Consider the following 21,823-nt stretch of genomic DNA (forward strand, 5'->3'; position numbering starts at 1 on the left):
CCTGTGTACGAGCTCTAATTTCTCTTATCTTTGTGGTTCTTCCTCAAAATGTACGGAGGTGGGAGTAGAATCTTTCTACAGTCAACTTCAAGTGCCATTTCTCTAAGTTTTCTTATTAGTGCTCAATGAAAAGAATGTCCCCTTCCCTCCAGGGATTCCCATTTAAGTTTTCAAAGCATCTCCATAATGTTGTTTCAATCTACCGGAAACAAATGTGGCACCTCTTAATTGTGTCAATGTCGTTCTTTGATCTTACTAGGTGCGCATCCCAAACACAAGTGTATGGGTTACTGTGCAGTCTCCCTTACAGGTGAACTACACTTTCCTAAAAATCTGCGAATAAACCGAAGTTGACTATTCGCCTTACCTACTACAGTCCTTGCATGCTCATTGCACTTCATATCTCTTTGCAGCGTTATGCCTAGATATTTAATTGATACGACGGTGTGAAGTAGCAGACTATTAATGCTGTATTCAAATATTACAGGATTGTTTTTCCTACTGATCGGCATTAACTTACATTTTTCTACCTTTAGAGCAGACTGCTTGCCATTCATCACACCAACTAGAAATTTTGTGTAAGTCACCTTTTATCATCCTACAGTCACTCAACGACTACACTTTCGTGCAACCACAGCATCATCAGCAAACAGTTCCAGATTGCTGCTCACCCTGTCGACCATATCATTTATACAAGGGTTGGAACTTAAAGAGTGGCAACTATTTATTCACTACCAATACAAAAAAGTTACGTGCTTGCACCTGTTACTGTCCTTCAAAGTAGTCACCAGCGTTGTGTAGAACCCGTTGACAGCGATGTGGAAGGCGTAGTGTATTGTTAGCAGAGCTTGTTCTGTTGATTGTGTGAATGGAGCAGTCTAAAGTTATGGTGATTCTCGTGTATGACTGTGACGGTATTATCCGAACGCATTACTTTCCTCGACGGCAGACCGCATACAACACAAATTGTGGCTGCTCTGTTCGGTTGATGGGACTGGGAAGTACTGTACCATCCACCATACTCCCCGGACTTAAATCCTTGTGACTTTGATTTGATTCTGAAGATGAAAGAACCACTTCATGGCATTCACTTCAGAACTGTTCTGGCGATTTGACAGGCAGTAGACCGTTCCATTCGCACCATCAACAGAACAGGCTCTGCTAATGGTATACTATGACTTCCACATTGCTGGCAACGGTTTCTACAGAATGGTGATGACTACTTTGAAGGACGGTAACAGGTGCAAACATGTAACTCTTTTGTATTGGTTGTGAACCATGGACCTTGCCGTTGGTGGGGAGGCTTGCGTGCCTCAGCGATACAGATAGCCGTACCGTAGGTGCAACCACAACGGAGGGGTATCTGTTGAGAGGCCAGACAAACGTGTGGTTCCTGAAGAGGGGCAGCAGCCTTTTCAGTATTTGCAAGGGCAACAGTCTGGATGATTGACTGATCTGGCCTTGTAACAATAACCAAAACGGCCTTGCTGTGCTGGTACTGCGAACGGCTGAAAGCAAGGGGAAACTACAGCCGTAATTTTTCCCGAGGGCATGCAGCTTTACTGTATGATTACATGATGATGGCGTCCTCTTGGGTAAAATATTCCGGAGGTAAAATAGTCCCCCATTCGGATCTCCGGGCGGGGACTACTCAAGAGGATGTCGTTATCAGGAGAAAGAAAACTGGCGTTCTACGGATCGGAGCGTGGAATGTCAGATCCCTTAATCGGGCAGGTAGGTTAGAAAATTTAAAAAGGGAAATGGATAGGTTGAAGTTAGATATAGTGGGAATTAGTGAAGTTCGGTGGCAGGAGGAACAAGACTTCTGGTCAGGTGACTACAGGGTTATAAACACAAAATCAAATAGGGGTAATGCAGGAGTAGGTTTAATAATGAATAGGAAAATAGGAATGCGGGTAAGCTACTACAAACAGCATAGTGAACGCATTATTGTGGCCAAGATAGGTACGAAGCCCACGCCTACTACAGTAGTACAAGTTTATATGCCAACTAGCTCTGCAGATGACGAAGAAATTGAAGAAATGTATGATGAAATAAAAGAAATTATTCAGATTGTGAAGGGAGACGAAAATTTAATAGTCATGGGTGACTGGAATTCGAGTGTAGGAAAAGGGAGAGAAGGAAACATAGTAGGTGAATATGGATTGGGGGACAGAAATGAAAGAGGAAGCCGCCTGGTCGAATTTTGCACAGAGCACAACATAATCATAACTAACACTTGGTTTAAGAATCATGAAAGAAGGTTGTATACATGGAAGAACCCTGGAGATACTAAAAGGTTTCAGATAGATTATATAATGGTAAGACAGAGATTTAGGAACCAGGTTTTAAATTGTAAGACATTTCCAGGGGCAGATGTGGACTCTGACCACAATCTATTGGTTATGACCTGTAGATTAAAACTGAAGAAACTGCAAAAAGGTGGGAATTTAAGGAGATGGGACCTGGATAAACTGAAAGAACCAGAGGTTGTACAGAGATTCAGGGAGAGCATAAGGGAGCAATTGACAGGAATGGGGGAAATAAATACAGTAGAAGAAGAATGGGTAGCTTTGAGGGATGAAGTAGTGAAGGCAGCAGAGGATCAAGTAGGTAAAAAGACGAGGGCTAGTAGAAATCCTTGGGTAACAAGAAATATTGAATTTAATTGATGAAAGGAGAAAATATAAAAATGCAGTAAGTGAAACAGGCAAAAAGGAATACAAACGTCTCAAAAATGAGATCGACAGGAAGTGCAAAATGGCTAAGCAGGGATGGCTAGAGGACAAATGTAAGGATGTAGAGGCCTATCTCACTAGGGGTAAGATAGATACCGCCTACAGGAAAATTAAAGAGACCTTTGGAGATAAGAGAACAACTTGTATGAATATCAAGAGCTCAGATGGAAACCCAGTTGTAAGCAAAGAAGGGAAAGCAGAAAGGTGGAAGGAGTATATAGAGGGTCTATACAAGGGCGATGTACTTGAGGACAATATTATGGAAATGGAAGAGGATGTAGATGAAGATGAAATGGGAGATATGATACTGCGTGGAGAGTTTGACAGAGCACTGAAAGACCTGAGTCGAAACAAGGCCCCCGGAGTAGACAATATTCCATTGGAACTACTGACGGCCGTGGGAGAGCCAGTCCTGACAAAACTCTACCATCTGGTGAGCAAGATGTATGAAACAGGCGAAATACCCTCAGACTTCAAGAAGAATATAATAATTCCAATCCCAAAGAAAGCAGGTGTTGACAGATGTGAAAATTACCGAACTATCAGCTTAATAAGTCACAGCTGCAAAATACTAACACGAATTCTTTACAGACGAATGGAAAAACTAGTAGAAGCCAACCTCGGGGAAGATCAGTTTGGATTCCGTAGAAACACTGGAACACGTGAGGCAATACTGACCTTACGACTTATCTTAGAAGAAAGATTAAGGAAAGGCAAACCTAAGTTTCTAGCATTTGTAGACTTAGAGAAAGCTTTTGACAATGTTGACTGGAATACTCTCTTTCACATTCTAAAGGTGGCAGGGGTAAAATACAGGCAGCGAAAGGCTATTTACAATTTGTACAGAAACCAGATGGCAGTTATAAGAGTCGAGGGACATGAAAGGGAAGCAGTGGTTGGGAAGGGAGTAAGACAGGGTTGTAGCCTCTCCCCGATATTGTTCAATCTGTATATTGAGCAAGCAGTAAAGGAAACAAAAGAAAAATTCGGAGTAGGTATTAAAATTCATGGAGAAGAAATAAAAACTTTGAGGTTCGACGATGACATTGTAATTCTGTCAGAGACCACAAAGGACTTGCAAGAGCAGTTGAATGGAATGGACAGTGTCTTGAAAGGAGGATATAAGATGAACATCAACAAAAGCAAAACAAGGATAATGGAATGTAGTCTAATTAAGTCGGGTGATGCTGAGGGAATTAGATTAGGAAATGAGGCACTTAAAGTAGTAAAGGAGTTTTGCTATTTGGGGAGCAAAATAACTGATGATGGTCGAAGTAGAGAGGATATAAAATGTAGACTGGCAATGGCAAGGAAAGCGTTTCTGAAGAAGAGAAATTTGTTAACATTGAGTATTGATTTAAGTGTCAGGAAGTCATTTCTGAAAGTATTTGTATGGAGTGTAGTCATGTATGGAAGTGAAACATGGACGATAAATAGTTTGGACAAGAAGAGAATAGAAGGTTTCGAAATGTGGTGCTACAGAAGAATGTTGAAGATTAGATGGGTAGATCACATAACTAATGAGGAAGTATTGAATAGGATTGGGGAGAAGAGACGTTTGTGGCACAACTTGACCAGAAGAAGGGATCGGTTGGTAGGACATGTTCTGAGGCATCAAGGGATCACCAATTTAGTATTGGAGGGCAGCGTGGAGGGTAAAAATCGTAGAGGGAGACCAAGAGATGAATACACTAAGCAGATTCAGAAGGATGTAGGTTGCAGTAGGTACTGGGAGATGAAAAAGCTTGCACAGGATAGAGTAGCATGGAGAGCTGCATCAAACCAGTCTCAGGACTGAAGACCACAACAACAACAACAACAACGTGAATAATTAGTTGCCACTATTTGAGTTCCAACCCTTGTATATGCAGAAAAAATAGCAGTCCTATCACACTTCCCTGGGGCACTCCAGGAATACTTGCAGTTGAGGACAACATACTGCATTCTGTTACTTAAAAAGTGTTAAGAGGCATTCACATATCTGGATACCTTTTCTGTATGCTTGTACCTTTATCAGTCTATAGCAGGGGCACTGTGTCAAATGCTTTTCGGAAATTTAGTAAAATGGAATCTGCTCCCTCCTCCCTCCTTTTTCTTATTTTTTAATATAAAAAACCCACTATTCTCTACATAAACATCACACAATTTGTTTGAAGGCTGTGGTGATTCCACCTTTCGAAAGCTGCTCTGGGCATGGTAAGTTTGGGTAATTAAACAGGCAACAAAAGCTTTAGCCATTGTTTCAGCAAATGGGGTCCATCAAATGCATCATAAATAAATCAGCGATCATATGTGCCCTCCCCTCCCCTCCCCTCCCCTCCCCTCCCCTCCCCACACACACACACACACACACACACACACACACACACACACACTCACTCACTCACTTATCATCCTGACTGAGGAATAGGAGTGGTTTGGCTTTTGTGACTCTATTGATAACTGGCTTATGCACATGCTTATATTATTTATGTAGTTAGGTAGTGTCTGGTGTCCAGTTAGATGTATCTGAAGAAAAAGTGAGAAAATTTGTCAAATAACTTGTAATTTAATAAATCTTTTGTAAGGTGATAACCTTTTTATCTCACCTACCTATATATCTTGGTATTTTGGTAGTAGCTGATTATTGTTTGAATATTATACTAATAAATGAGCCGTTCCTCTCAGCATCTCCTTTTTCTCCTAACATAGACGGAACACTTGATGTACAAAAATACTTAGTTAAAGAAATTATCTTCATGGTTCTATGCTTATAAAACTTGGTGCAGTAATGACATAAAGGGTGTCTTTGAGTGTTTTTATGCTACTGCAGACTTCACTACATACTAAGATGAGGTACCTACTCTGTTACAAACATTGCCTGTGGCAAATGGAAACTGAAAGTAGTGCCAACTGTGAAGCTTTATGTGCCGTTGGTGTTTGGTTGAATTTTAGGCAAAATAGTGCATGATCCCTAGCCATCCTACTACAGTTGAATTACTCAGTGCCCAAATTAATCAGAGCACAGTCAGATTTCTCTCTTCTGCTGTAGTTTAGCAAGTAACGACTGTATGGAGCTTCCAAGCATGTGGGTTGTACCTACACTCATTCTAAAACAGTACTTCAACAAAAGCCAAGGCACATATTTGGTAGCATTGAAATGGGACAGCAGTTTAATCACGATATATAGTCACCTTCAATGTGTCACACACTTTACTTCAAAACCCAGATGGATAATAGTGTATCTAGTAAAAGATGTTTGAATAGTCACTTTGCTAATGATTGCAGAAAAACTCAAGGTGTTGAGAGAAGCACTGTGATCTAAGGAACATTTTGTAGTACTAGCTAGAACCATTAATGCATGTAGAAGGCACTCTGGATAAATTTTCCTCTAAGTAGTCCCTTGTGGAGATCTGAATGGGGGACTTATCTGGAATCTTTTGCTGATATAGAGATCATCATGACATTTTTTTCCAATTACAGATCATATGACCTGTAGATACAGGTTTCCATTGCCTTATGCATCCTCATGCCTTTAATCATTGCTGATTCTTCCACTTTATTCCACTTTATTGGACAGTTTTCCCACTCCGAAAGCATGACAATGCCTAAACTTCTATCTGCTCCTCCTCGCTTTTCGACAAGACGAGTGGAACAATGAATGTGACTCTTGTTACTGGAAGTATTCTGCCACCATAGGTGATGATCTTTATTGAGAATGTAAGTGGTGGCTGGGACTGAATACAGGATCTAGTACGTTTTGATTGGTAGTCAGACTCCGCCCCTAGTCTATTATGATCCGAGAAGCACTACAAACAGAATCATTACATAAATCCATATAGAAGTATCAACACTTTATTGAGTCACTTCCAGTTTATCTAGCTACAAGTCTTCATTCTGCCATTTATAACCAAGTGAGGTGGTAGTGTGGTTGACACTATGGAGACCAAGCCAGAGCATAGCTTGAGCCACATAGTTTTGCTAACAAAAAACACACCTGAGTATAACTCAGGCTGTGAGTTTTGATGCGCGAGCCCTATCGCTCAAAACTTGGACTCATTTAGTATGAAAACAATGTAAGGACATCTTGTCATCTGTCTCTTGACAGGTGCTGTCTTCTGTTGTCAATTTCTAGAATTATTTCAAAAGAAACATTAACAAACATAACAGCTGCTGTTGTGAACGACTGAGCCACTGTGATTGAATTGATGTAATATCGTGAAAGTATCTGTTAGGGTTCGCAGTTTACTGTATTTCTGCCACAAATTCATCATGTTTGTTGAGTGAGCAAGAAATTTTGGAAATTCAAGAGGAAGAAATTGCTTAATAACCCACCTCACACTTTACCTTCCTTTCCTCCTTCCCATTTTTTTATAATTATCATTTCTGTCAACATTACTTTAAAATTTAAACATTGAAAACTCCAGGTAGGATTATAAACAATGTTGGAAAATATATTTGCTGCTTAACATAAGGATAACATGCTAAGTTGCAGACAGGCACAATTATAAGGCACTTACACATAAGCTTTCAGTGATAGCCTTTGTCAGAAAAAGAGAAACACACGCCATTCATTCAAGCAAGTGAGCACACCTCTCGCACACCTGACTGCTGGCTCCACCCAGCTTGGACCAGAATCACATAGTAACATGTATGGTTCCTCTGCAGTGTAAATAGCATAAATTTCTAACTCAGTGCAACCAAAAAAGATACAGCCATTTATGTTACATATTTTTATGCATGCAAAGTCACTTATGAACATTGATTGGGTACTTCCCGTTGATCTAGAATGAAATATGGCAAGAAGCAAGGCTCCACAATACAAGTAAAGGAAGATATCTGAAAACTGTTAATTTTTAATTATATCACACACAAAAAATTGTCATTTGTTATCCGTCTGTCTGTCTGTTCTAAAATAAAAACATTCTGGAAAATCTTGGAATTCCCAGGGATGGTACCTTAACAGATCAGTGTCAGGGGATTCTAGATTCTCGTAGTGAATGAACTGTCTGTATACATAAACTGGTACGGAATCCTCAGTGAGCGAGTCCTACTCGCATCTGATCAACTTTTTAGTATGTATCATTCACGAAGTTATATCACTTACAATGTGCCAGTAACACTTTAAATGATGGCATAAATGGGTGGTCTTCTTCGCCCAATTTTCCTCTAAGTGGCCCATCTTCAAGGTGTTAAGGCACTGAATTTGTGAAGCAGGGCAGCTAGAATCTGCAGGCAAACATTTTGATGTAGACTTTTTTTGTGATTTCACTGTATCACTTTGGGCAGATGCTGTGTAATTGTTCTGTAAAAAAAGACCAGTATCAGTATGGTTTCCCATTTTTGTCCATGTGGAGCTTGTATTCAGTTGTAATGATATCACACTCAAAATTTCCTCATGCGAGATCATTATAAGTAAAATTTTAACAGTTTCTGTATTTACTTTCGTTACCCATAATTGCACTCAGAAACAAAAATGTGTACTTCAAAGATGAAGCATTTTCAGTTCACTTTAAGTGCTTAACATGAAGAAAGACATGGTCTGAGTCACTTGGTATGTTTTAAGAGAATAACTGCTTCTGAACTTCGTTAAAGGTCATTGTTGGATCCATACATCTAATTGATCTGAAGCTCAGCTTGCCAGCAGAGTGACGACTGAAATAAACTGAATCTTTGCTCTGCTGATAAGGTACGCTTCACAGTAATTAGATTTGTGTATCTGAAGATGAGCTGCAACAAAGGTTGAAACAGGTTAACTTAATAAAAAATATTAAGTGACCCAAACAGTCGTCCATTAATGTAATTACTAATATCATGGTCCTTAAGACCTCATATCTTCAATTACTAAAGTGGTGTGCACATAAGAAATTAGGTGGTGGGGCGATATACAACAGCAAGGAGCACATTACCATATGATGCTCCACCTAGCAGTGTCATTTTGCTGTGTTTGCAGTGTGCTCTTAGGGACGTGTGCAGAATATTTAATGTTGATTTTCGTATTATTTTAGATGTGATGAAGTGTAGTGGTCATTATGGGTGGCATGAAGCAAAAAGGCAAGTGTTAATTAACAAATTTAACCAATGACAGCAATAGTTTCCTGTACATTTTTGTAGAGAAAGTCGGAAGCACAGATAGTGGCCCATTGAGGTTCTTTCCCCACATTGGCGATTCGCGAGGAATGTAATGGCTGGAGTGCGGGACAGACACAGAGCGCACACTGGTGGTGCTGCAATGTATTGTCCATCCCTCTCTGTGCAGAACACATCGTGCACATGGCTTCTTGTTTGCACACCGTTATAAATTCTTAACATTAATGGATGTCACATTATTTTGTCTATGTACAAGTTGCTTATTGAAACTAATTTTCATTAAACTTTTAATTATTATGTATGATTTTGTATTCAAATATTCAGTGCAATTTTTTTATTCATTGCAAAAGTGTAACAGTGTGTGTTTGGTGCTGCAGAGGATGGTAGTGAAGTTCCGAACCAGTCAGGCAGCAGTGACAGTAGAGGTGGTGTGGCAGCAGCAGATAGTAATGATACTTCTGGTGCTGGTGCTGACTCAGACATGAGGCAGCCTGCTGAAGCTACGAGCTCAGGTAGTAGCAGTGGTGCTGGTGGAGGCCGACCTGGGGTGCCACCTCTCCCTCGGGGTCAGCTGCCACTGCTTGGGTTTGAGGAAGTGGGAGATGATAGCATTGTCCCATCAACACCCACACTCTTTGTACCTCGACGGTCTGATGGTTTCAGTGAAGCTGTTAGTTCTCCCCAAGTGCCACAGCAGCAACGGTTCACATTCTCAGAAACTCATCCTCCTTCTACAAGTGCTTCACGTCCGAGTATGCGTATGTATTTTGACTTTAACTCAAAGGATAGCTTTACTCATAACAATAGAAAATAAATAAAGCTACGAATATTTTATTTGTCCCTGAGTTTTAAGTAAATAGTTGTGTTATTAGTTTTTCTATTTTTTATTTGCTAATATAAGTATCGCTGCCATGCTCCAAGAGAGTAAAGTTTGATGGCTTGGTTCTTGAAACAGGAAAATATTGCCATTGTTTAACTGAAAACCTAATCCAAAAACCTTTTGCCATGTGACAGGCATATGTATAAATAAAAGATTATTTAATACTCCACTTACAAGAACTTCAATTTTTGATGTTTCATATATTGAATCATTAGTGGCATCCTAAGACAGTCTTCCTGCTCAAGTAATTCTCCATTTATTTGTGTTTCAACTATGTGCCTAAGGATTTCGGAGTCCATTAGAGTGTAGAGAATCTCCTAACTTGGCTGAACTGCAATGTAGATAAACACATGTAGCTGTGTACTGATAGAAGTGTAAATTGTTGTTCTGCGTGTTTCGTCATATATCTAATTGTATCATTGAGTAAGTGTTGTAGGTGAGTACTACTGAACGTTTCAAAGTTTTGGAACCTTCTTGTTGGACTGAAGCCATATAAATATTTTGTTGTAAAGGGTTGAGTAAATGTGTTTGCTTTTGCCTCTGACTGGTAGAGGTATGAATTCTATTCTTTAAGGGAACCTCAAAATTTGTAGTAATAATCCACGGACCATAAAAATGTAGTTTGTACATATTAGACACACTGAGTTGTCAAGATGAATGTGTGTTGTGCAGCTTTAGCTTTCTCTGTCTTCAGCAACTGGGCAGGTGGCTTCAGAGGGCATAGATGAAACCCGGATGGACATGACCCAACTTGATGAAGGCACTGGTCGCAGTGTTCCTACGACGCCACTCCAGGTGTCTCCACAAGGTTGGTTGCTTTTTATTTGTCAGCTTCGTATTTGTTTTTGTTGTGTGTATGAAGTGACTTGTCATACTTATGACATCAGTGTACCATTGTAGTCTAAGAACATAAACAAAAATAATGTCGAACGTCCCCAAGGTAGTTAGGGGTATGGTGCCTGGCAAGTTAGTGAAGTTGTTACTGCATTTAAAAAGAATACGGTACTTTCCTGCAATGAGTGTCATTAATGTAGAAATACTGCAGTGGAAATGTCCCTCCCCACCCCCCTCAGACACTTTTTCCTGCCCCCCCCCCTCTAACCCTCCCCAGGATTAATAACTCATTATGTGAACTGACTTGGAATCTTCTAAACACGCTACTACTTAGAACAAAATTCAGTGCACTAAAGAAACAAAGTGGCTATGAGAGTAGCAGAGTGTGTGTGACCTGCACAAATGCATTGTTTAGAACAGAAAAACTCCTTCACAGACATGATTAAAACTTAGATACCGATTTCAGAGAGAGGAGAATATTAATCTCATTAATTACCGAAAATAGCACTCCCTGATACACTTACACATGGAATAACTTATCTGAAACCTAAAGATCAAGCAGACACAGCAAACCCAGCTAAATATCGCCCCATAACATGCCTACCAACAATATACAAAATATTAACTTCAGTCATTACACAGAAATTAATGACACATACAACACAGAACAAAATTATAAATGAAGAACAAAAAGGCTGTTGCAAAGGATCACGAGGATGTAAAGAGCAACTGATAATAGATGCAGAGGTGACATATCAAGCTAAAACTGAACAAAGGTCGCTACACTATGCATACATTGATTACTAAAAAGCTTTTGATAGTGTACCCCACTCATGGTTACTACAAATATTGGAAATATACAAAGTAGATCCTAAATTGATACAGTTCCTAAACATAGTAATGAAAAACTGGAAAACCACACTTAATATCCAAACAAATTCAAATAATATCACATCACAGCCAATACAGATTAAGCGTGGAATATACCAAGGAGACTCATTAAGTCCTTTCTGGTTCTGCCTTGCTCTGAACCCACTATCCAACATGCTAAATAATACAAATTATGGATACAATATTACTGGAACATACCCACACAAACTCACACAACTGCTATACATGGATGATCTAAAACTACTGGCAGCAACAAATCAACAACTTAACCAATTACTAAAGATAACAGAAGTATTCAGCAATGATATAAATATGGCTTTTGGAACAGACAAATGTAAGAAAAATAACATAGTCAAGGGAAAACACACTAAACAAGAAGATTACATATTGGATAACCACAGCGACTGCATAGAAGCGATGGAAAAAACAGATGCCTATAAATATCTAGGATACAGACAAAAAATAGGAATAGATAATACAAATATTAAAGAAGAACTAAAAGAAAAATATAGACGAAGATCAACAAAAATACTGAAAACAGAATTGACAGCAAGAAACAAGACAAAAGCTATAAATACTTATGCTATACCAATATTGACCTACTCATTTGGAGTAGTGAAATGGAGTAACACAGACCTAGAAGCACTCAATACACTTACACGATCACAATGCCACAAATATAGAATACATCACATACATTCAGCAACTGAAAGATTCACATTAAGCAGGAAGGAAGGAGGAAGGGGATTTATCGACATAAAAAACCTACATTATGGACAGGTAGACAATTTAATAAAATTCTTTATAGAACGAGCAGAAACTAGCAAAATACACAAAGCAATCACTGATATAAATACATCGGCTACACCACTGCAATTTCATAACCACTTCTACAACCCTTGAGATCACATAACATCAACAGATACGAAGAAAGTAAATTGGAAAAAGAAAACACTACATGGCAAGCACCCGTATCATCTAACACAGCCACACATCGATCAAGACGCATCCAACACATGGCTAAGAAAAGGCAATATATACAGTGAGACGAAGGATTCATGATTGCAATACAGGATCAAACAATAAACACCCGATATTACAGCAAGCATATTATTAAAGATCCCAATACCACAACAGATAAATGCAGACTTTGCAAACAACAAATAGAAACAGTAGATCACATCACAAGCGGATGTACAATACTAGCAAATACAGAATACCCCAGAAGACATGACAATGTAGCAAAAATAATACATCAACAGCTTGCCTACAACATAAACTTATAAAACAACATGTTCCCACATACAAGTATGCACCACAAAATGTACTGGAGAATGATGAATACAAATTATACTGGAACAGAACCATTATAACAGATAAAACACCACCACATAACAAACTTGACATCATACTCACCAATAAAAAGAAGAAATTAACACAACTAATCGAAATATCCATACCCAATACAACAAATATACAAAAGAAAACAGGAGAAAAAATTGAAAAATACATCCAACTGGCTGAGGAAGTCAAGGACATGTGGCATCAGGATAAAGTTGACATTATACCAATTATACTATCAACTACAGGAGTCATACCACACAATATCCACCAGTACATCAATGCAATACAGCTACATCCAAACTTATATATACAACTACAGAAATCTGTAATTATTGACACTTGTTCAATTACCCGAAAGTTCCTAAATGCAATGTAACATATACCATACAGTTAAAAGGAAGTCACGCTTGATCAAGGTCCGCGTCACCTTCCATTTTTAACCAGACATAACGTCTGAGACAAGAAAGAAATAATAATAATAATAAACTGCAGGAGGGTCCATCGATACGTCCCGTAACTACAGTGGAACTTCAATTTTACAGTCTCCGGTTTTTATCCATTGTGGAAAACCCGTAAAATCAATGCTAAAAATTTCACATTTCTTCCTAGTAAGGTTTACCTTGACTCTTAAGTTTTTACTTGATGTCTCCCTTGACTTTGTCCCGTTTTCTTCCTATTGACATTTGATTTGACTGAACGAGTTGTAATTGGCACAAAAGACATATGGTTGGCACTGCGGGTGGTGGCAGAGTTAAGGGAATATTTATGGCCATTGTGGAGAGGGGAGATGTGAGAGAGGAAATGCTGACATAATCCACAGTTGGTGTTGCCAACATAACTTGCGACATTTAGCTTCACCACTCAGTTATGATACAACTACTGCTAGGTTGCAGTGGTAATGGAAAAACAAGACAGTTGATGCAAAGTGTTCCAGACCGAGTCAATACATGATGAAGGGGCCCAGCCGCCACTTTTTCTTAAGCCTCTAATAACACAGGCTCATCTTTTTGCTTGTATTTCCAGTGTATTGTATTCAGCAACAATATCAATCGTCAACCTTTTAAATCCAAACACTGAGTCTCGAAGAATATGCTCGGTCATAATCGAGGAAATGTCATGCCTTTCTGGCTTATGAACGCCTATGGGCTGGCGATTTGTTAAGTCATCCAATAGCCAGTGCATCTACCACACAACACTAACACATGTAAAATGAACTCACCTAATGGATGTGTGAAGAGGGGGAGGGTCCCTTCACTGACAGGAGTGCAGATACAGGTGAAAGCATTTTGTGAAGAGCTGAAAATATACTTTTTATGCAGATGATGTGCTGTGACAAATGCCACACGGAAATAGAACAAGGGTTTTGTGATGGAACATTTTAAAGACTTTCATGTTCAAAACTGACATAATACAGTTGCAACAACTGCATACACTACTCACGTATATACTTTGCATTGTACACATGGCACACTGTAGATCGTAGAAATGGCAGCAGTGATAGAGGACATGGAGTGAAACTGTAGCACCTGAACTTTCTTTCAATTTTGCGTTGTACACAGTGTACAGAAATTAACTGAGCTGACTTCTAAATAAGCTTGTAACGTCAATTGGGGAAGTAAACTAATTTCTTTCGCATCTCTGTTTCTCTCATCAAGGCTAACATAACACTTTAACAGTGGTGAGCATACGAAGTGTGGCTCATAAAAAAAAGGGGGAGGGGCATCCGAACAATAACAGCAATGGTGACGTCATTAAGCAGATGTCTGCATTTATGCTTATGGTTTAACTGCTTTTGTGCTGTGATGCTTTTGGTTTAATTCAACATATTCATCAGTTTTTGCAATTTTCTGGGTGAGAATAAACAATGCTCTTTCAAAAACACGTTTTGAACATCTAATTTGTGGTTGTATCATGTCTGAAAACAGCTCGATTACCTTGTACCAAGATGACATTTCAATTTTTTGGTGGGTTTGTACTTGCTATTACACATCTGTGATTTTTTTAAGAACTTATGAATTCCTTACCACAAATTAATGTATAAAGATTGTATTTTAGATTTAATTTCCTTCACTCAGACAGATTTTATACAAAGTATTGGAGAGGATTGCGACTTTTAATCATACATACCAATTACGTGCACTTTTGCTCATATTTTGGGGGCTTTGAACATTTTCCTTGATCCTGCATTTTCTCAATTTTGCGTTTTTAAGTCTGGACCACATGAAAATGTATAATAGGGGTTTTACTGTAGTCTCATTTACAAAAGGTAATAATGTTCTCATAGAAAGTTGGCTGTAGCCAGCAGTGAAATTTTAATTCTGATTGGAAAGTGTGTCTTGAAATAGGCTGGATGTTTGTGGTGGATGTGTGTTTCTGACTGTAATTATACTACGTAAACATATGATGAAATTTGTAAAAATTCTGAATGCTGAATAATTTGGGTAAAGGTTGGTGCTAAAGTTGGATAAAACATGACAGTTCTGATGTTTTTATAGAAATTTTCATGTGGTGATACATGCAATTCTACATTAGAGAGAGAGAGAGAGAGAGAGAGAGAGAGAGAGAGAGAGAGAGAGAGAGAGTATTCAAAAACTTGTTCCTCTTCAAGCAGCAGTCTGTTGTAAGTTGCTGAAGGATTGAAGCATTCAAAGTGCTGGAAAAGTGCCCAGGTCATTCCCATTTTCATGAAGAGTCGACCATTGTGCGCAACTATGGACCTTGGTTCAGTTTAGTCTGATGTATAATTTCTGAGTACAATTAATGCTTCCAGTCACGCCTTTCTCGTCTGTAGAACTTGTGAAACCATTTAATTATGTTTGTCCCCAAGACCCGGAAGACAGTAGCTACCAGTGCCCAGGTTGATGCTGTGTTGTGTTCCTCTCCTCCCAGAAGGCATTCAATACAGTTCCACACTCCTGCCTTGTAACAAAAAATGAGTGTACGGAATTGACTGAAGGTTTCCTAGCAGATAGAACACAGTGTATTATTCTCAATGGACGGAAATTTTCAGATATAAATGTAGCTTTAAGTGTGTACCAAGGGACTGTTAGGGAACCATTATGCTGCATAATGTAGGTGAATGACCTAATGTAAAACACTGGAAAGTCTATGAGGCAGTTTGAGATTGATGCTTTTATATGTAAAGAAATCCCAAGACTCTAAAATTGTAGCAAAACATGAGATGACCTGTGGAGGATCGATGCTTGGCGCAGGTATTAGCAGATGACCCTCAACATAAACAAATGTAATTGTTTGCTTACACAGCACCTGAACAATCACAATAAACAGGGACAACTATAAAATATCTGGGAATATATTCAGATTGAAAGGACAACATAAAACCAGTCTTAGGTGAAGAAGATGCTAAACTGAGAATCATTGGAAGAATACTTGGAAAGTGAAATTTACTAATGAAGGAGATAATGAACAAAGAACCCTCATTCTTCTGAACCTTGGATATACCTTACGAGATAATAATGAACAGGAAATACTGAAGGTCCCTAGAATAAAAGTGTATTCCGCCACAATTTCAAGAGGAGTGATGCTGTCATGTTTACAAATGATTTAGCAACAAGGGTTTGTGCGAAACGGAATTCTGTAGGTTGACTGAAGTGGAGGGAGACTTGATTGTCTAAATAAAATTCCTGAGGTATGGAGTGGAGGACAGTGAGGAGAACAAGCAACCCAGAAGACAAAATTAACTTCTAAATTTATTTGAATATCATTTACAAAATGGAACTCCCTAGCTGACGTGCGTCCATGCTAGTAGCCAAGTTCTTAAACAGAGACAGTGACTGTTTATCATTGTTAGCTGTAGCCTTACTGAAACCCTCATATAAAATCGAAGATCAGCAGAGATGTTGCAGGTAGCTTAACTTTTTCCCAGTAGCTTCAGCCTAACACCCCGGCTGCATCCATCAGCAACTATTTCTCAAATGTAACTCGCACTGTCTACTGCTTTCTCTAGCGCCTTCCCTCTGCATTAGAGGTAGTCAACCTTTTTATACCTGTCGTTCCCTTTTGTATCTGTGTTTGTAGTAAAATGTTGTAACTGCCCACCAATTCTACAATAACAGTAATTTATAAACTATGGACATAAATTTAATTTATAAACCAGTGTTAGAGCAAGTTAAAACGGACAGTAATAATTATTTACCCAGACTTTTATGCTGAACTTTCGCTAAGGTGGCAGAATATATCACTATTTTTACTTATACTTTGCATACATAGTAGCATGATGTTTGATGAAATTGTATTTAGGCAATTAAATAATTAACACTTTGAATGCCATGCCTGTAATATTACATTGCCTTCAATGTTGGAATTAATACCATGCCCATAATATTTTGGGCAAAGAATATCTGTAAGGACTGCCACACCCATATAATTACGAGCAGCTCTCCCATAGATGTGCCTGAAATACTACATGCATATTTTACTTTCTTCACCATATCTAATTTCTAAAAGAAGTTCTTGCTAAGTTTTTTTAGTCTTCAGTATTTGTGGTAATAAGATTTTTTACTCATTTGCACACATTCACCTTCAAAATATCTTGAAATTGAAACTTCTTGGCAAATAATTGTGTGCCAAACCAAGACTTGAACTTGGGACCTTTGCCTTTTGTGGGCAAGTGCTTTACCGACTGAGTTATGCAAGCGCGACTTAAAACTTGTTCTCTCAGCCTTACCTCCACCAGTACCTCTTCGTCTACTGTCCAGACTTCACAGAAGTTCTGCTGCAAAACTTGTGGGACTAGTACTCCCGGAAGAAAGAATATTGTGGAGACAAGGATTAGCTACATCCTGGGGAGTGTTTCCAGAATGAATTTTCTTATTAGCACACATTCAGCTGTTAAGTGAAAAATTCATTCTATTATCAGACTGTTTTTCCATGTCCAATTTAAGCTCATTGAGGCAGCTGCTAAATCTGACTCTATCCTCCGTAGTTACGGTATTTTATATATATGATATTTCAGGAAAGTAATAAAATTCTCTCTTCAGTAGGTTTTTAGTGTCGCTACTCACTCTTTCAGTAAAAGTAATAAATCTTGCACTAAAGTAAGAAGAGGTAGTGACAAAACTGCCGTGAAGTAATGCATTAGCAGCTGTAGGCTTGTAGAATAATGTACACATAAGGGGCCCAGGGGGGTGAGGCTAGCTGCTCTAAGTGATAAATAGCACTGCCCAATGGTAATGATCGTAGTGGGTGAGTCAATGTCACCACACCACGGCAATCATTATAGGCGACGTGACTAGGTGCCACCTTTTGAAATTATTGTAATCGATCTGTTTCTTTATATTTTAAAATTCCGATAAAAATATTTATCATGTTTAATGAATTGTCCTACCAGATTGCAGAAATATTTCAATTTTTTTAGCTAAACTTAACTCAAAAATTTAAGTCTTGTTAGTAGACGTCATTTTCCCGATGATTGTTGTATTCAGTGTTTTCAGGTTCAGGACCATACTTACACATAAGTACCTCTTTAAAAGTATGTTGTGAGTAAAAGTCAACAAAATTAATGACATTTTCTTTTAAAACTTGTTTTTGTAATGGCTATAATACAGGGTGTCCCACTCAAACCTCCCTGATTTCAAGTACCCTGGAGAGAGAAACCACAGTAGACACGACAATGAAAAACGCACCACATTGTAGAGTATCTCAAAGAATTTATATTCCCGCATTAGAAGTGCCAAGTATCGTCGCCTAAGTGCAACCTGGTCGCATGAAGTGAAAATGGTGACTCCACACAGCACACGCAAGCAGTAGTGTGGTTTGCAGAAACAAAATCACCGATTACTGTGCAAAGAAATTATCGTCATGTGTATGAATGTGATCCAACTGATGTGAAAAGAATTAAGGAATGACATAGGAAGTTTCTGGCAACAGGAAGTGTTTCTCATAATATTCTGGTGTTGCACATTATGGAGTTTCAGAAGAGACAGAGGAGGACATCAGACAGACGTTTCTCAGAAGCCCACATAAGTCAATTTGTCGAGCATCTAGGCAACTTGATATTACTCGATCAACATTGCATCGTGCAGTTCACCAAAATCCTCGTATGTGTGCTTACGAAGTGCAAATTCTGCAACATCTGATACCGAATGACAAACCATGCAGACAACAATTTGCTGTGGATATGCGGCAGGGTATTGATATGGATGCCAGCTTCCAGGAAAGATGTTTATTCTCAGATGAGGCAACCTTTCATCCATCAGGAAGGGGTAATAGGCTTAATGTTCGGATTTGGAGTTCACAAAATCCGCACGTTGTGATTGAACATGTTCGTGATAGCCCTAAACTAAATGTCTGGTGTGGGCTAATGCACGACAGGACCGTTCTTCTTTGCGGAACAAACAGTGATTGGGTCAGTGTAATTGGACAGATTGGAGCAGTTTGTGTACCCTCAGATACAAGAATAGCAACCCAACATCATTTTTCAACAAGATGGAGCTCTGCCGCATTGGTCTACGGTTGTTTGCAAGTTCCTGGATAAGGACCCATTGCCTGGCCACCACGTTCACCCGACATTACTACACTTAATTTCTTCATGTGGGGATTCTTGACGAGCCGCGTGTATGCGACCAAAGTGGACGATATTCCTATGTTGCGACATCGTATCACTAATGTGATCGCAACAATAACAGAAGAAAGAAATTGAATATAGACTCAATATTCTTGTGCTAAAAATGGTTCACATGTAGAGTGGTGTTGATGATAAATAAATTCGTTGAGATGCTCTACAATGTGGTGCATTTTTCACTGTTGTATCTACTGCGGTCTCCCCCCCCTCCGTGGGTGTTTGAAATCAGGGAGGTTTGAATGGGACACCCTGTACATTGGTAGTACACATTATTGTAAGTGCCTTGACATAACTAAGAGTGTGCTGAACACTATTTTTAGTTTCTGGACCCTGCTTGCATGTCAGTACCTCATCATTAAACAGTATGTTGTTAATACATGTCGGCAAATAACAAAGTCCACCATTTCTTACAATTTTTTAAAAGAAGAATGGGCATAAAGTAATCTCCCTCCACCGCTGCACTTAATAATACGCATTACGGAAAAAGCATTCGTGTTGCTAGGGTTAAAAACTTTAATAGATATTGGAATGGAACTTTACCAAATAATTAGTATATTGTGAACACTGTATGAAAAAAATTTAAAAACTGTGGAATATGTAGGGAAGTGACTATTCAAAATAAAATGTTGTTCTGTATATTTAAAAAAAAAAAAAGAAAGAAAGAGAGAGTTTTAAGAGAGTCTTGTCTCCTAATAATGTAAGAACTTATAACATGCTCTAGCCTAAAATATTTAATGCATCGTTGAGTAATGTGATTCACTGTGTAGGCATGCGCTATGTTATCATGCATGCAAAATTTTCTTTTTGTAGCTTTAATATTGGATGAGATAATGACACCTACGTGTGCCAAAAACATTGATTACAGGAAATTGAAACTAAAGATTTGCATGTCATTTTATTCTTGATGATAACATGTCATAACTTTCCATCCCGATGGTATTGTTAGTCTGAGTGTCCTTTTCATCTTATTTAGTTTTCTGCTTTTTCTTTGTTATTGTGGCCTCCTCTGAAGGTGAAAAAACTGCTGAAAGCATGACAAAGACACATTGCCTGCGCAGAGATGTCAGTCGAGGTGGAAGACTTGTTGAATGACAGGTGATGTACGAGGGGCGGCAACTTGAAATTAGCGGAGGTTGAGGCCTGGTGGATAACAGGAAGAGAGAATATATTGAAGGGCAAGTTCCCATCTCTGGAGTTCTGATAGGTTGGTGTCAGTGGGAAGTATCCAGATAACCAGGACGGTGTAACACTATGCCAAGGTGTGCTGGCCGTGCAGCGAGGCATGTTTAGCCACAGGGTGATCCTCAATACCAACAAACACTGTCTGCCTGTTCCCGTTCATGTGAATGGACAGTTTGTTGCTGGTCATTCCCATATAGAAGGCTTCACAGTGTAGACATGTCAGTTAGTAAATCACGTGGGTGCTTTCACACGTGGCTCTGCCTTTGATCGTGTACACCTTCCGGGTTACAGGACTGGAGTATGTGGTGGTGGGAGGGTGCATGGGACAAGTTTTACACCGGGGACGGTTACAAGGGTAGGAGCCAGAGGGTAGGGAAGGTGGTTTGGGGATTTCATGGCAATGAAAAGGTCCTACAGGCCAACCACAAATTAGAACAGCATGCCACCCTCCACCTTAAAAAACTATCCAATCTCCTGGTTTCCCACCTCCGGAAAGGCAACTCACTCACCCTCCACAACCTTTCCAACAAACCTCAACCTCCTCTCATTGCGCACAGACCCAGTTCTCCCATCTACTCAATCTCCCACTTCCAGCTCCACTCCTCCTAAAACCTCAAAATTCTAGTCAAAACAATCTGGAACCACAACACCCCAATTCAGTAGTTAACCTTTCCTCCAAACCTCTCTCCCAATCCGAAACCTCTGTCCTATCCAAAGGCTTCACCTTCAGCCCTACTCCCAGATTCAACCAAACAGCCCTCATCAAAGATTTACTGTCGTACACTCAGTCTCTGCTGGAAATATCACTTTACCACAAAGAAAAATAATTCTAATCCTACTCCTAATGATCCAGCTCCCCAAGACACTATCCAAATTGAACCCTGCCTGGAACAGTTCCATCCTCCGTCACAGCGGGACCCACCTCCTATTCCTCAAAATCACCCTCTCCAAACTTTCCAGGAATTTCTCACTTCCAGCCTTGCCTCTCAATCTTTCTTGAAAAACCTTAATCCTACTCCCAACATCACCACAGCTGAAGTCCAGGGTATCCGTGATCTGAAGGCTGACCGATTCATCGTCATTCTTCCAGCTGTCAAGGGTTCCACGGCCGTGGTACTTGATCATTGGGAGTATGTGGCTGAGGGACCGCATCAGCTTTCAGACAACACTACATACAAAGTTCGCGTAGGTAATCCCATTCCTGATGTCCAGGCGGAGCTTCAAGGAATCTTCAGAACCTTAGGCCCCCTACAAAACCTTTCACCTGACTCCATCAACCTCCTGACCACACCGACACCCCGC

General features: G+C 39.4%; 1 protein-coding gene across 2 annotated transcripts in view; it reads left to right on the forward strand.

Moving 5' to 3' along the window:
• Positions 1 to 21,823, forward strand: part of LOC124777687 (nucleoprotein TPR-like) — a 291,125-nt gene that overhangs the window by 221,052 nt on the left and 48,250 nt on the right. For both annotated transcript variants that reach the window (XM_047253163.1, XM_047253164.1), the window contains exons 31-32: positions 9,185 to 9,565; positions 10,382 to 10,495. In XM_047253163.1, the coding sequence (XP_047109119.1) occupies positions 9,185 to 9,565; positions 10,382 to 10,495 (495 nt within the window). The remainder of the gene's footprint in view (positions 1 to 9,184; positions 9,566 to 10,381; positions 10,496 to 21,823) is intronic.

Source organism: Schistocerca piceifrons, chromosome 2 (assembly GCF_021461385.2).
Source record: "Schistocerca piceifrons isolate TAMUIC-IGC-003096 chromosome 2, iqSchPice1.1, whole genome shotgun sequence".
NCBI lineage: Eukaryota > Metazoa > Arthropoda > Insecta > Orthoptera > Acrididae > Schistocerca > Schistocerca piceifrons.